Genomic DNA, 16,592 nt, shown 5'->3' with positions numbered 1-16,592 from the left:
CGAACGGTACCATTTCTGGCATTCAGGCGAGCGCTGTGCTCGAGCGTGGTGTAAAAATGTCTGGACTGACACGGAACTGGTCTTTTTACACCAGGAAGCCAGTCACGCCCAGTGTTCTCAGTGCCAGATTCTTCAGGTGTTTTGACAGAGACGTCAGCCCTGCAGAGAATCTCTGATCCAGTCTGTCGCTGTCAGTGTAATCGGAGAGCTGGCTGAGTGTACGTTAGTGTCTATCCTAAACTTACATAGCAACAAAACTGTGACTTAAATAGAAACACATTGCCTAAACGTTAACTTTCTCTGAGTTAATGGTTATTGTTGAATTTTTTTAAACAATGTTTAGTCCCCGTTTCTTTCCCTTGTTTCAGTTTTTGCTCTCCAGTTCTCGGTACTGATTCACACCTGTGAGTTATGGATTCAGGAGGGCACAAGTGCTTTTGCTGGTTTTTTCAGCCTCCAGTTCAGTGCACGAGAGGACTGCTCATCTTTCTTCCTTGTCACTGTTGTGTGATAACACCGGGAATCCCCTCCCTGCCTGACGCTTTGTCCTATAAGGCATTACATGCATCTCCCTGTAGGCACTGCCACTAACAGGATTCAGTTTGCAACCTTTATATTTTAACAAAATTTTTTCTGTAACAGCAAATTATCATGGCCAGTATTGATTAGCTTATTGATTAATGAGGTCTTACATTAGAATTTCTTATGTATTCTTTGCATTTAAAGTACATCGCTGAAAGTTCAGTGTGACTGGACTGTGTTGTTTGAAAGTAGCAAATCAACATGAATTAATGTCTAAATTGAGTTACTCTTATCCTGTACACACGTGTAGGGGTTAACTAATATCAGTCCTCTGAAGACATCCTTCTGGATATTTACATGGCATCAAAACAGCTGGCTGAGACTGGGCCAATGTGTGACTGTGAGTAAAGTGATTGTTTATAATGGCGAGGAAAAGAGTTTACTCTTATGAGTGCAATACGACCAGAGGGTTTACTGGCTTTGAGTGTGTGAAGGGACAAAGTGGTTTACAGACTATGAGCGCATGGCAGGGTGAGTGCGCTCGCTGCTTGTGTAAGAGTAGTGTTGGGATGAAAGGGTGAGCTCCCTCCTGTCTGTTTGTGACGGGGTGAGAGGTGATGAATGAGTTCCCACAGTGCCGTTGGCTTCCTCTCTGTGAACCGCTTGGCCTCTCTCTGCAGCTCGTGTGCATCTGCGGAATGTCTCAGCTGTCAACAAGGCCCGCTCTGCGGAGGACGCCCCACAGCAGCGCTCTCTCAGCCAGGCCCAGCGTGAGCCTGAAACAGGGGGGGAAATAAAAATTAACAAGAGCCGCTTTGTAGCGTACCAGCTGGCCTGCTGATAATGAACGCCGTAAATCTCGAGTGGGCTGTTTTATTCGCAGACCTAACATCTCGTCGCTCCTTTGCGCACCCAGAAGAGGCTGTAAGTCAGGCGGCGGGGCTGATTGCAGAAGTCGTTTTGGTGTAATTTCCTGTGGTGCTCGCTCGCGCGGCTGCGGGGAGCGTTGCGTAACCTCCCGCGCGGCGCTGGCTCCGGGCGGAGAGGGCCGGGCCGACAGCGGCTCGCTGCTCCTCTGCCTCCGGCGTCCTCTCTCCAGCCCCGCTGGAAGAGAAGCCGGCCACAGAAAGGGCCCCATTCAAAGCTCCCCTGTCGGCCCCACCCAGGCAGATTGAGTTTCCCGCTGCACACAGGAGACAGTGTGAGAGTGCTTGAAGGTGATTTCGCGTAAACGACTGAATGCGCTGCGTTTCTGGGACACGCCCCTCCCGCCTTTGGAGACGCGGGGACTGCTTGTTCCCTGCGTGACCCCCGCCTGCCCTCCCCTCCGAGCGGCTGCGTCAGATCGCTGCGCGTGAGGATTGCTGGGGCTCGGTGCAGAGGTGTGTGACTCACCAGAGAGCTGCCACTTCTGTTTGTCACTTGTGAGTGGCACGGGTTGCTCGGCAACACGAAGGAAACCCTCACTGTCAGCAGCGGACTGTGAGCGCTGGTCTCCTTTGCCTCAGTTTGTGCCAGAGCCGGCTGCTGGTATAAACACTCTACTCAGGCATTTGGGGTCACAGCCATCCCTGCGCCTCGCGATTCAGGTTTTAACATTTGTTTTGGGACACATTTTAACTGTACACTAATTTGCCGTGACTGTTTCCACCAGCGCCACCCCCATTTCGTGATCAGTTCCGATGACAGCGTTCTTGTTTTGAGCCACCAGTTTCCTACAGCTGGCACTGGTTTGTGCAGTGAGCAAGTGAACTGTGGGCATGTTCTGGGGGTGGGGGGGGGGGGGGCTACCGCCGCAAACCGTCCTCAGATGGCCTGCTGCGCTGCGAGGGGACTGACTGCGAGCTGTGGGGTTGTGGCGGCCATTTTGAACAGCCCGGTCTCCCGTAGCCTTGGCTCTCTGCCTGTCCTGTTTGAACAGAGAACCCGCAAGCCTTTGTCCCTCCGTCTTGCCTTCACTGTTTCGCTGTGCGCCGACTGTCTGGCAGAGAACAGGAAGCTGGCATGAGTCACACGGGCAGGGCGGTCTGGTGGATTGTTCGTTGGAAAGGTCTGCATCATGGCTCGCTGGTTCGCTGAGAAAAGCTATTTTCCTCTGATCCTGCTGCTATTGCACAGCAGGGAGTGGTTTGTGGGTGTGGGTCTGTGGTGTGGGTGTGTTGTGTGGGGGTGTGTGTGGGGTGTGTGCGTGGGTGTGTGTGTGTGTTTCCATCCGTACTTTTTGAGTTTTTCCTCTAGTAACCGTCCCTCCTTTTGAGGGAGAGGCAGAGGGGGCCAGTGCAATGCAGCACCTGGATCACATCTGGAATATGCATGCAGGAGCACATGTGTGTTTTGGGACTGTCAAAGAGGATGCTGACATCCATCTGTTAGGACCATCTCAGTGTGTGTGTGAGTGTGTTCACCTGGCCCCTGTGTGTGGAGGATGGGATTACCGCCACAAACATGGCACCTTCTGCTCAGCCTCCTGTGAGCTGTCACTGTCAATGGCTCCTCTGTGCACCTCTCTGCCCCAATGAATGAGGTATCTGTGCGAGCCCCCCCGTCCCCCCCACCTCACCCCGCAGCACTGCGGAGCCACAGGCTTTACACAATGCGCTCTCCACAGGAGGCAGACCGTCCTGCTAATACTGCTCACTGGAAAAAAACCCAGCCGGGGTCCCCGTTAGCCGCAGTGACCCACGTCGCCATGGCGAGGAGCTAAATGAGTCGAATGCTCCTGGTGGGAGAGGTCATTCAGCACCAGATTCCAGTACTGCAGTTCAGCATGTAAAGGCGTATTTGGTTGGTTTTTTGCAAGGGGCTCTCTCTCTCTCCCTCTCCCTCTCCCTCTCCCTCTCTCCCTCTCCCTCTCTCTCTCTGTCGTTCCAGGCTTCTTCCGCAACAGCACGGGCCGGACGTACGATTTCATCTGAAAAGCAGACGTGCGTTTGAGTCTGCGTGCATCATTTCAGGGCGGCTCAGTCTCGTCTCTTCTGCTTACTTCCACCCGATCGGCCCAGTACAAAGCGGCCCTGCCGCCCCACGCTCATTTCCCACGTAGCCCCGCTCTGTCATACTGAGAGCACAGAGGCGAAGGATCTGGGCTGCATTCCTGAACGCGTAACAAGACTTTAGTCACTGGTCTTCCTGGACCGTGTGATGCATTGATGTTTAGACAAAATAAAGGCAGGTTTCCTTAGTTACGGTCTGCTGGAAAGCGGCCCCTGTTGGCTAAAGGCTTCTGAGTGGAAATTCCAGGTGATGGAGAGAGTCAGAGTGACTCTGTCTCGGCACTGCACCGTGTCTGAATACGCCGAGCGCTCATTTGCCTCCCACTGACGCGGTGCAGTTTTGCTGTTTAAATACTCCCATTTCACAAACGCGGCATCGCCTGCTACATGCCCTTCCACTGCGTCCCCTGGCGTGCGTGCGTGCGTACGCTTCAGATGCCACCAGCCCGGTTGGTTCGGACTCTGCCCACTGGTGCCCGTCCCCGCCCAGTTCGAGCACGGGAAGTAGCGCGACCGCAGCGCCAGGCACAGGACGCTCTTTGTGCGAGCCAGGAAATGGCTGCTTGTGGTCTGCAGCCAGAACAAAGCTTCTGGGAAGGGATTAGAAAGGTACCGCGCGTCCACGCTGGCTGGTTGTTTGGACCTGTGCGTGCGGAGGAATGTCCGCTTGTCACCCGCACCGGGGAAGGCTCGCAGCGGGCGCGAGCCGCACCGGCCCCGGCGCAGAGTTTGGCAGGAACGTGCTAATATTTCATCTGCCCCTTTGAAGTGTGTTCTCAGAAGGCGGTGCGCCCTTTTTGTAGATGCCAGCGGGTTCTGAGCCTCGTGGAAGAGTTTATCTGGCTTGGCACAGGTGCATGCTGGGAAGGACACCGCGCAGCAGATGATCCCTGGCTTCTTCTGAGACTGGTTTGATCTCAGGAAGGCCAGGAGCGTGCCAAGGGGAGAGGGGCCCGCGGGTTTCCTCCTCGGGGAGACGGGCGCGACAGCAGGCTTTTCCTATTGGCCTGACCTCTGCACTGTCTGGACACGGAGCTTCCTGTGACTCACGGTTACGCAGATGTTCTCCTCATCTGGAACCTGCGCTCTGCCTCCCGCAAGGCATCCAGTACTCCGCCTTTTTTCCCGCTCGCGATTTTTCGCCTCCACCCGTGCGTCGGCGGCCATCTTGGTATTTCCCACATTCCGAAACTCAAACGGCGGCATTCTGCAATCCCATTAATCATGGCGAACGGCTGAGGGTGTGCCTCGCATGAATTTGAAGGGGTGTATACCGTAATTCCAGATAAGAGCTCAATTTGCGCAGACGTTTTCACAACCCAGGGGGAAAGGCAGGCGTGTTCCCACAGCGGCCCTCCCCCTCCCCCCTCCCCCCTCCAAACCCTGAGCCAGGGCCCTGTGTGGAGCACTGCGCTGTGGAGAAACTTCCTGGGTGGAGACGTAGAGTTGTAGCAACTGGCGCGTGTTCCTGTTGAAGCGGTGTGTGTGCGCGTGGGTTTGTACGCATGCGTGTGAATGCGTGTGGGTGTGTATGTGCTTGTGTGTGTGTGTGTGTGTGCACGCGCATGCGTGTGGGTGTGTGTGCATGCGTGTGAATGCGTGTGGGTGTGTATGTGCTTGTGTGTGTGTGTGTGTGCACGCGCATGCGTGTGGGTGTGTGTGCATGCGTGTGAATGCGTGTGGGTGTGTATGTGCTTGTGTGTGTGTGTGTGTGTGTGCACGTGCATGCGTGTGGGTGTGTGTGCATGCGTGTGGGTGTGTGTGCATGCGTGTGAATGCGTGTGGGTGTGTATGTGCTTGTGTGTGTGTGTGTGTGCTTGTGTGTGTGCGCGTGCATGTCCGTGTGTTCTTTTATTCCGGTGGGCCCTACCGGGTCTATTCGGTGCAGAAGTTGGCGCAGGCGGATGGGGTTAAAACCAGGCTCGGCCCAGACAGACTCCACCCAGACAGGCTTTTCCAGAGCTGCCCACAGGGAAAATCTGGAGCTCTTCCCTCAACAGCCTGACAGAGAAAAAGAAAGGAGCAAGGAGCGGGGGAATGGGGGGAGGGAAAGAGAGGCGTTTGTCGCAAGACCAAACCAGTTTCCGATTACCGCTCCAAACTGGATAGAAGCTTGGAAACTGGATGGAAAGACTGTTTTACGTAAACGTATTTAATATTTTCTGCAGCAGATTCCATTACGCCAGCTTATAATTTTTTTTTGAGAGCTGGGAGCATATTTCCATAGACTAGACTCCATAGTGGTGATGTGTGTGCTGCATGAACACAGTATAATGTAAGACAGCAGTTCTTAAGGACAGCGTCAGTTGTCATGCTATCCTTAAGAATGTGCCAGACCTTGTTGGGCGTCACCTGACCCTGTAAGCGGTGAAACATGGCTTCTGTGTAGCAAAGCGCTGAGATGTTCACCAAAGGAAGGCGTGCCTATAGAAGAAGCACATGGCACCTGTGTGGTGGACTGCTTTGAAATGAGCCATGCGTCTTCAATCAGGACTGATTTTATTGCCTGAAAGAGCTGAACATGGCAGGTACTCAGATGAATGTTTTCGAGCAGAGTGAATCCTCTGATCCGGAGTCTGCTGGTCTGAGGGAGGTTAATGTGCTGCTGGCCGGTGCCAGTACTGTAGTGTAAACTTCAGAGCCACGTCATGCTGCCTAGAGAGCAGGGAGGATAGGATCTCACTGGCAGGAGGCAGGCGGGAGCCAGTCTGACAGCCTGCTCTGTGACTTCCCTGATCCACGGCCCACGCATGTATACACACACACGGAAACACACACACACTCGCTCATTCACACACCCACATAGAGAGCAGGGCGGATAGGATCTCACTGGCAGGAGGCAGCTGGGAGCCAGTCTGACAGCCTGCTCTGTGACTTCCCTGATCCACGGCACACACGTATATGCACACACACTCGAGCACACTTGTGCGCACTTGTGCACATGCTACCACACTCGCACACGTTCTAACACACACATTCATTCACTTTTACAAAAACACACGCACATGCTAACACTCACACACACAAACACATTCTAACACACACAAAAACACATATATACATGTACCACCACTCAAAAACACAGACATGCACATACATGTGCAAACACTCACACATTCACTTGCAAACACAAGCGTACGCACATGCAGAGACACACTCATGCACTCTTACGCGCGCACACACACATTCAGAGGTATCAATGTATGCATACAGTACATACCATACACAGAGACAGACACACATACTTGAGCACACGTGCACACATGCAGGTTCCATGTGCGTATTAAAATAATTGTTAGTAGTGTTTTCACCATGTCACATTTCGAAAGCCACTTTGAAGTTTAAACAAATGAAACTCAATATACTTGTTTAATGCCTTAAAATGTCTTTCTCGACCTGTCTTTTCAGGGCGTGTACGAAAACTGAAACATGCGAGTTAAAATTACAGAGGCGGCTTGTAAAATATCTCTGATGCTGTTGGCTTTGTCTGCTAGAGGCACACTTATCAAGAAATGACTAGCAGGCCATGTGAAATTTTTACCTCAGCTTGGTAGGCAGATAGAAAAAAGCACTGTGTAACCACTGCAGTTCAACAGAACCGTACCATGGAGAAAATAGATTTTAGGCATCCTAACCACGAAGGCCTTCTGCATATGACCTTCTTCAGCAAAGTCTGCCAAGATGGCGGGTGTTTACTCTTTTTTCCCACTCATGGGGTTTGTTTGCCGTTTGTGCGGTCTGCTACTGGCCAGCTGCAAACAGACTTGGTAAACACAACAAGGAGAAAATCCAGTCAAAAGGAGCAGAAATGTCAAGTAGATGGAACGTTGCTTATAAAGGATAAGGCCTACATTAATGTCATTATTGGTTAATGGTGTTGTCAAGAAGCATTAGTACCATTTTCTATATAAAAAACAATCTGAATGATACCCAAGACACACACCTACTCACACGCAGGCACAAGTGACAGATGACTGACACGCCTTAGCTCACTGCACTGCAGAGAATCTTGGGAATGCGAGGAACTTGATGAGTTGGGAGATTGAGTGCGGTATCTGGACCTTCCTGTGACAGAGCTGCCTGACGCGTGTGGCTTCCTTGTTCTGTGGTGCCAGTAGGATCATGCTCCCCAGCGATAGAGGACTCGGGCGTGTGTGCGTCATGCAGAATGTTGAATTGTACTATCATTACGTTTGTGCCGGAGGAGACTGTAGCCATACCTTCACGCTACCTTGTCATGTGACCTATAAAAAATGTCTGATGTGTGTAGGAGAATGATGTAATTCAAGCAAAATTAAGGCAGAACTCAATCTTGGTTACTTGCTTACTTGCAGTTCCATACATTCCTCCATGCTTCATTTAGGTGAATAACTAAATTGTTTTTCAACATGTTAGTTTGATGGAGTACTCAGGGAAGATTGTTCCTTTAAATTTGTGACTGTAATGTTTAGGTCTTGAATGTACTTAAAAGGGGTAGAGGAGAACTTCTGGTTGTTTGATGATGGCGCTGGTGCCATACTCTGTCCACTGCACAGCCCCTCTGTTGACGCTCTTCTTGCATTCTCTCCTCACTTCAGATGGATGGAGGCATGTCTTAACGAGGAGCTGCCTCCCACCACAGAGCTGGAGGAGGGGCTTCGGAACGGAGTCTACCTGGCCAAGCTGGGCAACTTCTTCGCCCCACGCGTCGTCTCCCTCAAGAAGATCTACGACCGCGAGCAGACGCGCTATAAGGTGTGGGGGTACAGCGTGCAGTAGCAAGTTAGGGAGGGTGGGTGGGTGGGCTGGTGTAGGGTCATCCATTGAGGGTGTAGGCAGTGTGTCTGGGAAGGGTGGAGCAATTCTCCTGATGCTTTTTCTGTCTATCCTTCTTTAGGCCACAGGACTCCATTTCAGACACACGGACAATGTGATCCAGTGGCTGAACGCTATGACCGAGAAGGGGTTGCCCAAGGTGAGTGGAAGGGGCGGAGGTTAAAACACACAGGAGACTGGGCACAGGTGTGCATTTGGGTAATGCGGTCCTGTGTGCACCACTGTGTAGGAGCTGCCACACCCCTGATGATGTCATTATACCCTTGCTGATTTGTATGAATGAGCTGTAATCGGAGGCATGTGGAGACACCTGAGACATGCTGAGGCTTGTTCGTTATCGGCACCCTGGGCGTATAACAGTAGAGAAAGCGCAGCTCAGCCTCATCAAAGCGCTGACCCTTGTTCTCTGCCTCTGTTTTCTCAGATCTTCTACCCTGAGACGACAGACATCTATGACAGGAAGAACATGCCCCGCTGCATCTACTGTATCCACGCGCTCAGGTACTCTACCTATATCTAATCACAGTACTCAGGTACTCTACCTATATCTAATCACAGTACTCAGGTACTCTACCTGTATCTAATCAAACTCTCAGGTACTCTACCTGTATATAATCACACTCGCAGATACACTACCTGTGTCTAAATTACCCTCACTCTAAAAGATTGTACCTGTGTTTAATTCAATGTTGTCCACTCATGCAACCACACCGTATTAACCCAGTGATTTGTGGTGTTCAACTACTGTTCAACTGAATTGGCACGCAGTGACAGATTTCACAAAGTATCCCCTCAAATGCCCTGATTTCAAATAGATTTTGTATGTGTTCAGTCAGTTCTAATATAAAAGTGAAAAATATACATGATAACATGAGCATTAAATACCTTTGTGTAGTGATGTGAGAAGCCAGCACACACCCAGCTTGAACAGTGTGTTCCCAGTAGATGCAGAATAGACGTCAGAATAGGCCATAAATCTGGCCTGTGGACTCGAAGGGTCACAGAACGGGATTGGAGGGGAGGGAGATTCGGACGACAGGGCGGGGGAGAGCCCGACTGCTCCAGGCCTCTCTGACTGAGCCTTTGTTGACTTTAATGGCCCTCGCGCCCCTCCCCGGAGGAACACTTGTGCAGTAATTCAGCGCTGAAGCTGGACAAACATGTTTATTGGTGGAGTGGCGTTCGGAACGGCGTCAAGCTCCAGTGAAACTCAGCGGGATCCCGAGCCGCTGCAGCAGCCTGTTATTTTTCAGCTACCCTCCCCTGGCTCATTACCGCTGCAAACCCCAAGCCACACCCGTCAGAACATAACTGGAAATGGCTGTTATTTCCTGGCCCCGATTCCTGTTTTAACCCCCCCTCGTTCTCTCTCTGCGCAGCCTGTACCTGTTCAAGCTCGGACTGGCCCCTCAGATCCAGGACCTGTACGGCAAGGTGGATTTCACAGGTGGGTGTGAGGGCGTGGCTCCGCGCACGGCTCGGACCGTTAGCTCGGAGCCAGCGGCAGGAAAGCGCGAAGGGTTAAAAGCTCCTGGTGATCTGGGAGCCGGGGCTGGTACCGGCAATGTGAAACTCATTAGCGATTGTGCGAGCGTTTCCTGTCATTTGGGCTGCCCGCGCTGGCTGCCAAGCTGAGGGCTGAGGAACTGTTTATCGCACAGAAGCAGGGAACAGCCTGTCTCCACCTCCCCACTTCAGGTCCTCCCTGCTGTGGGACTTTTCAGAGGCTAAAAATGCATGCTACTGTGTAATATGTGTCAGATACCCAAGTCATGTATACACATACCATACATATAGGGTGTGGTGTGTACAGTATTATTCCTGGGCTCATCTTGTCCAAACACAAAACATAAACAAAAACCAACTTAAAAGCCATGACTCAGAGCCATGTGTACACTACACTGCCAAAACGTAGAGAGAACAAATATAATATTCTAGAAAAACAGAGTAGATGTATACGGTGGTTAAAAATGGCCCTGAGATTTTGCAGTCTTGTGTTGTATCCAGCCTTGTCAGCAGCTACTTTTTTTGGTTTGGTTCTTGGATGGGCCCTTGCTGTTTTAGCCTTGAGCAAAGTACTTAACATAAATCACTGTGGTTACCCAGTTTCACCAAAGGATAATATGTAAAGCTATCTCTTCCTGGATGAAGATGGTACTGCTAAACAACTTAAATGAAGTGTTGTATTGATTTCACACTCTTGTCTACCTCTCCAATTTTTTCCTTCCCTCCCTTTATCTGCTCTGTTCTCCAACTCGCATGTTTCTCTCTCGCTTCTTATCTACTGCTTCCTCACAGAGGAGGAGATCAATAACATGAAGAGCGAGCTGGAGAAGTACGGCATTCAGATGCCCGCCTTCAGCAAGATCGGTGGGATCTTGGCTAATGAGCTGTCAGTGGATGAAGCTGCCCGTGAGTGCTGCTCAATTGAGGGGGAGGAGTCAATGGCTTTGTTCCAATGTCTGATTCACCGGGGGGGGGGTGGAGATTCAACGTTATATACTGTGGAGGAGTCTTTTATATTATGTTGAGGCTTCTCTTTAATTAAACGAAAGACGAGCCACTACACAAAACACATACAGAATGACGCTAATGCCCTACAGAAGGCCCACAAAAGACACTTAGCAACAGTCTTGTGTAGGCCATCACACCAGAGGCGTCAGTTTTAGCTGGGGGCTGACGCACGTGTCACGCGGCGATGTGATTCCTCATTCGCTGTCACCCTGCAGTGCACGCCGCGGTGATCGCCATCAATGACGCCATTGACCACGGAGTCCCGGAGGGCACCCTGGCGGCCATGCACAACCCCAACGCCATGCTGGTCAACCTGGACAACACCTCGGCCCAGCACTACCAGGACACCCTGTCCCAAGCCAAGGCCGAGAAGGTGGCCAACTCCAGGAAACGGGTACGAGGCGGCTCTGCTTCCCTCCCACGGGTGATGCCTTGGGATATTAGCTAGCCAGGCGCCATATTGTCCATTGAGGCTCTGTTTTAAATGGTGTGTGCCTGCTAAGCCAGTAGTCCTTGGTGAGGTGACATGCCCCATGGAATTGACCTCTGACTGTGCCAATGGCAACTCTGGCTGGGAGTATTTCAGGGTGACATAATAGGGCACAATATTGCTCTGAGAGGGAAGGTTTCAGTCAGTAGAATATACCGCTTTGTATGAATTCCAGTCTGCTCTCCATTAAATCAATGAGGGAAGTTGCAGCAATCAGGTTGGCCTACAGTTACAATGGGCCTGTAATGTTGGTAATTAAAATACAACAGAATTACACACATCCCTGAAAACGTATGATCTAAAAATGGTCACGGCTAACACAGTAAAGCAGCGCTACTCAACCCCAGATCCTGTGGGTCGCAGCCTCTGCAGGTATTTGCTCCAACCGTGTACTGCACCAGCTGATTTCACTAATCCGCTTACTTCCTGAATCAAGGGGGAGTAAAGTAATAGTGCAAATACCTGCAGACACTGCCGCCCGCAGAACCAGGAGTTGGGTAACACTGCGATAAAGCATACAGTATTTTTCCATTAGGGTCATTCTTGTGGCAGACTGGAAAAAATGACAGGTATGCTTGAGACCATAATGCAGAGATTTCAATGTTCAGTCCAGGAGGGCCGCAATATCTGCAGGTGTTTTTTTTTTTCTTTCAGCCTTTGAAATATGTTATGTGATCAATGTTTAAGCAATTGAACCATTCACTGGCTTTAGATTAGGGGCCTAAGCGCTGTAGCTCTCTGAAAACCAGCAGATACTATGGCCCTCCAGGGTCTGAGTTTGCGATCATTGACATGGGGTCTCAAACTCAAACTGAAACACCTTCATCAGTGAAATGTTATTTGCTAATGGAAATAAGTACTTGCATATGCTGATACCATCCTTTAGGAGTCCTGTTAATGGCTAATACCAAAGTCATCTCCTCTGTTTTGGTTTTAGATTGGGGAGAATTCCGAAGCAGAGAGAGATGTTTATGAAGAACTGCTCACCCAGGCGGAGATCCAGGGCAACATCAACAAGGTCAACTGTGAGTGCCTCTTTCACTAGACTTCTGTAATAATAATCGTGATTTGTGCCTACCTGGTAAAGGTCCATTGAACAATTCCGCTGAGCTTTCTCTCTGTCTGACAGTGTCCAACGCCCTGACTTCAACTGAGCAAGCCCTGCTCAGCAGTGATGAGGACAGGCTGTACGACGCACTCCGCTCCCAGGCTTTGGGCCTACGATCACTGCAGGCCCAGAACAAGGGCTGGTACCTCAAACAGTTGATGGCTGACCGGGAGAACAAGGAACAGGTTGGCCTTTGTCTCTCGCGGGCATGTTTGTGATGTGATCTTATTTTCTGTACACGTATTCCAGAAGATGTTGATAATATTGCTGTGTTCTTTACCCAGAATTCCCCTGGCGAGCCCCTGATAAAGGAAGAGCTGCAGACTGGAGTGGACCTTGCCAATGAGGATGCGGCTAGCTACCAGAAAAGTACACCTTTCTGCTTTTATCCATGCCTATTCGCTTGTATTCATTGTCCACAAGGCCTAATGCTTTGTGCTGACTAACAAAGATTGTTTTTAGTGTACTTTTTCAGCTACATTTCCTCTGCAGTAAAGCCTGCATTGCATTCCATACTAGCAGATGGTGGTCTTGAATGTTGGCGTTGTACTGACGTTCCTCTGTCACTGTTTGTCTCCCCCTACCCTCTTCGTGGCCTAGTGCTGCGGGCTGTGGAGCGGATCAATGCGGCCATCAGGGCCGGGGTGCCGGAGAAGACGGTGGAGGAGCTGATGAACCCGGACGCACAGCTGCCCAAGGTCTACCCCAGCGCTGCAGACCTGTACCAGCAGGAGCTCTACAACCTGCAGCAGCAGAGCACTGAGGTCAGTCAGTCACATAGTTCAGTCAGTCAGTCAGTCAGTCACAGAGGTCAGTCAGTCAGTTAGTCACACGCTAACACATGGCAGCAGACTTGCCCATTAATGCCTTGTTTTAGCTCCTGGGAATTTGGTTATGGATCTGTGGAATGCACATCTGTCACAGTAAGTAAATTAAGGAAGCCAGAAGGGCAAGCGGTCAAATCCCAGAGAAGTTACAGCTGCTGTATGTTCTTTTTCAGTAATTGCATAAAAAGATACTATATTAAAATGTCGACTTGGCCCCACCACCTGTTCTTAATCATACTATATTATATGTAAGAGCCTTAATGGAAACCTTGTACAAAAAATGGGGACTTTAAAAACTGCTTTGGACAGGAATCCGTTAAGTGGATGAATGGAATGGAAATAGTAGCGCTGTAGTTGGCCGTACTTTAGAGCTCTGTGGTCTGGTCAGTATCTGCTGGAGTTGTTTGTATCACCCAGTTCATTACAGTCTGTTGCATCATCATGAGAGTGACTATCTCATGCTGCATTTTCGTGGGCTGCACAGGGCTCTCTGACACACCCAGAGCTGTTGGTTGCCGTGGAGATGCTGTCGTCGGTGGTCCTGATCAACGGGGCGCTGGACGTAGGGGACCGGGGGGCAGTCTGGAGACAGCTGGCTAGCCCCGTGACGGGCCTGAGCAACGTGGAGAATGAGTATTCCCAGAGGTGAGGAAGAGGCAGGAGGCCTCACGCGGTGCCAGGGCTGGACTGAATGAAAACAGGAGTATAATGAATGTAAGAGGTCAGGTCTGCACACTGCCAGTGAACACGATGAAGGAAGTGTTGTATTAGCTGATTCCTAATATACTACAGGGGACACGGTGATTAACCAATCAGGGGCTGAGATTCCTCTAACTGGGCGGTGCCCGCAGGTACATGGACGAGCTCATGCGCCTGAAGGCCGCTGCGCGGGAGGAGGGCAGCAAGTACCTGACCTGGAACGACATCCAGGCCTGCGTGGACCAGGTCAACAACACCGTGCAGGAGGAGCACGAGAGTGAGTCTGACTGAGTCTGAATAAACGAATGACTCCCAATCAAATGCTCAGGACTTCTCTCAGCGGACCACGCAACCCAAATCATATTCTGAACTAAGTGGAAAAGGTCTTGTTAATGAATATGTTGACTTGCACCATTGTATAATGGAGAAGTCATTTGTTTGATGCGGGAGTCATTTCCACATTCACACAATCTATTTATGATCTTCTCCCTGCTTCGTGGTTCTTCAGTGTGTTGTCAGAATGATCTGTCTGAATACAGCACTGAACGGGGCGGTGGCAGATATGCAGTACGCAGATCTGATTGCCGTTCACCTTGTGAAAGTGTTGGCGAGTTCTCATCATCCTCGTCCTCCGCAGGGATCGCGGCCATCGGGCAGATCAACGAGGCCCTGGACGAGGGGGACGTGCAGAAGACGCTGGCGGCCCTGCAGCACCCGGCGGCCAAGCTGACGGACGTGAACCCGCCCGTGGCGCAGCACTACTACGACAAGCTGCTGGAGGCGCGGCGGGAGAAAGCTCACGTACGAATCCCGCTCTCCCGAGCTCTGTCAGGGACCAATCGGGAACCGGCTGATCCCAAGCTCCGCCTTATTTTCTTGGCCCTCCAATCAATGCTTGGCAACCGTTGCTACCCTCCATAACCTCGGTCGAGCTTTCAGGACTTCAGCCGCTGTACCACTGTTTCCTGTAGACAGATTTTTGTACGTTAAGCCTCCTAACATGGTTAAAAGATGTGCCTGGGGGACTTGTAGAAGCGACACTCGATAGGCTGACAGTGTGGAGGTTGTTGTTTTTTAAGGACCTCTGCGGCAGTGCAGTGGTTTCCGGCACCGCAAGTGAGTCAGCTGGTGGGTAGTGGGAGAGGCGGGTTAAACCAGGCCTTATCCGGCTGCCTGAGCTTGAATCAGCCTACTGGTCTCTCAGACAGCGTAGAGCAGCATGTGATTCAGTGGTGACACATCCGCATGACCACGTCTCGATGACATCACACTCTCGCAAACGGAAAACACTCATCTGCTCTCGCTCTCTCTCGCTTTGCCTCCCCTCCCTCCCTCACGATAGAATTTGCTTGATAAATGAGAGACCTCAGACCACGGAGATGTAAAATGGCGCCTCTCGATGCTAAAAATATGGTCGCGTAGCGGCCCCTGGGTACCTGGTTTGCCCCATTTTTCATTTCCTCTGTCGTTTCGAAACTCGGGGGAGCCATGCGTGCAGCTTCTCTGGCCCCTTCCCTGTCTGTGTGAAAGCGGTGCTCTGCGGGAGGAGCGGCATGGGTTAAAGGGCAGCCGAGGGTCATGCTTTACCACAGCTGTGGCGGCTGTCCCCTCGAGGGTGGCGCCCTGGAGAGACTAGAGAGATGGAGAACAGCACACATTCAGACATTCGTCTCTCGCTCGGACACTTTACGTTCCAGGTTGCGGTGCTGTGGGCTGCTCTTTCCACACCGTCTCCTTCACATTTAGACCAGGAGTGTTCAAACGGGGGGCTTATAAGACCGGTTACTGAATCGAGTCTCGCTGCAGTGCTTGGATGTGTATTCTTGTGTTTGCTTTCTCCCTTCTCTTAGTCCGGTGTGCAAAGAGGGCACAGCACATCCTGTCATCCACTTTCCATGTCAGGTCTTTCGCAAAAATATTTCTGCCCTACCCCCGCCAGCGAAGTCCGTCCAAAACCAATGTTTACTGTTCACAATTATCTGCGCTATCTCTAGCAACAGTGATGTAGGGAATTGGGTGCTCGCTGTTTGCCAAAATTGATTTCCGAATTCCCAAAAAAAGGAAGGAAACCATTTCCCTGGCAATCGTGTTCACAAGGGTAGGAATTGTCAAGCCAGGCATCTAAATCACTTCCTTATAAGGTAAAAAAAAAGAGGCAGAATGTTAAAATGGTAGCTGCCCAGTGGTATGAATTGTTCTGAGGGCTGGTGTTTGTTTGTCCAGGGAACCCTGGCTCTGTTGTGACGGTTTGTGATTGGCCCGTGATGACGGAATGGCACGAGTAGACCCAGCGGGGGGCGCTGTCCTGATACCAACACTGCGTTCTACTTTGTTTCCCTACTGCAGTGGGCTGGCTGCTCTGACACAGGAAGTAGTTTTGAGAGGAAACCTCGGTGCACTGCAGCCCACATATGCACAGTACTGAGATAGAGAGAGATAGAGAGAGAGAGTGAGACAGAGAGAGAGAGACAGAGAGAGATAGAGAGAGAGAGTGAGACAGAGAGAGAGAGAGACAGAGAGAGAGTGAGAGAGAGAGAGAGAGTGAGACAGAGAGAGAGAGAGAGAGAGCAATCGCACTCTTCGAGGCGGAGGAATCGGATGTCCCAGTGCACACATTATTTGAG

The 16,592-nt window shown here is 51.0% G+C and overlaps 1 protein-coding gene across 1 annotated transcript in view; it reads left to right on the top strand.

The window, feature by feature from the left end:
- Positions 1 to 16,592, top strand: part of iqgap1 (IQ motif containing GTPase activating protein 1) — a 38,546-nt gene that overhangs the window by 6,903 nt on the left and 15,051 nt on the right. The window contains exons 3-15 of the mRNA XM_035417802.1: positions 8,093 to 8,249; positions 8,392 to 8,469; positions 8,755 to 8,831; positions 9,710 to 9,777; positions 10,629 to 10,742; positions 11,060 to 11,238; positions 12,272 to 12,359; positions 12,464 to 12,627; positions 12,727 to 12,811; positions 13,043 to 13,206; positions 13,754 to 13,914; positions 14,121 to 14,245; positions 14,606 to 14,769. Of these exons, the coding sequence (XP_035273693.1) occupies positions 8,093 to 8,249; positions 8,392 to 8,469; positions 8,755 to 8,831; positions 9,710 to 9,777; positions 10,629 to 10,742; positions 11,060 to 11,238; positions 12,272 to 12,359; positions 12,464 to 12,627; positions 12,727 to 12,811; positions 13,043 to 13,206; positions 13,754 to 13,914; positions 14,121 to 14,245; positions 14,606 to 14,769 (1,624 nt within the window). The remainder of the gene's footprint in view (positions 1 to 8,092; positions 8,250 to 8,391; positions 8,470 to 8,754; positions 8,832 to 9,709; positions 9,778 to 10,628; positions 10,743 to 11,059; positions 11,239 to 12,271; positions 12,360 to 12,463; positions 12,628 to 12,726; positions 12,812 to 13,042; positions 13,207 to 13,753; positions 13,915 to 14,120; positions 14,246 to 14,605; positions 14,770 to 16,592) is intronic.

The sequence above is a fragment of the Anguilla anguilla genome, chromosome 5, assembly GCF_013347855.1.
Source record: "Anguilla anguilla isolate fAngAng1 chromosome 5, fAngAng1.pri, whole genome shotgun sequence".
Taxonomy (NCBI): Eukaryota; Metazoa; Chordata; class Actinopteri; order Anguilliformes; family Anguillidae; genus Anguilla; species Anguilla anguilla.
This window is presented reverse-complemented; position numbering and strand designations above follow the sequence as displayed.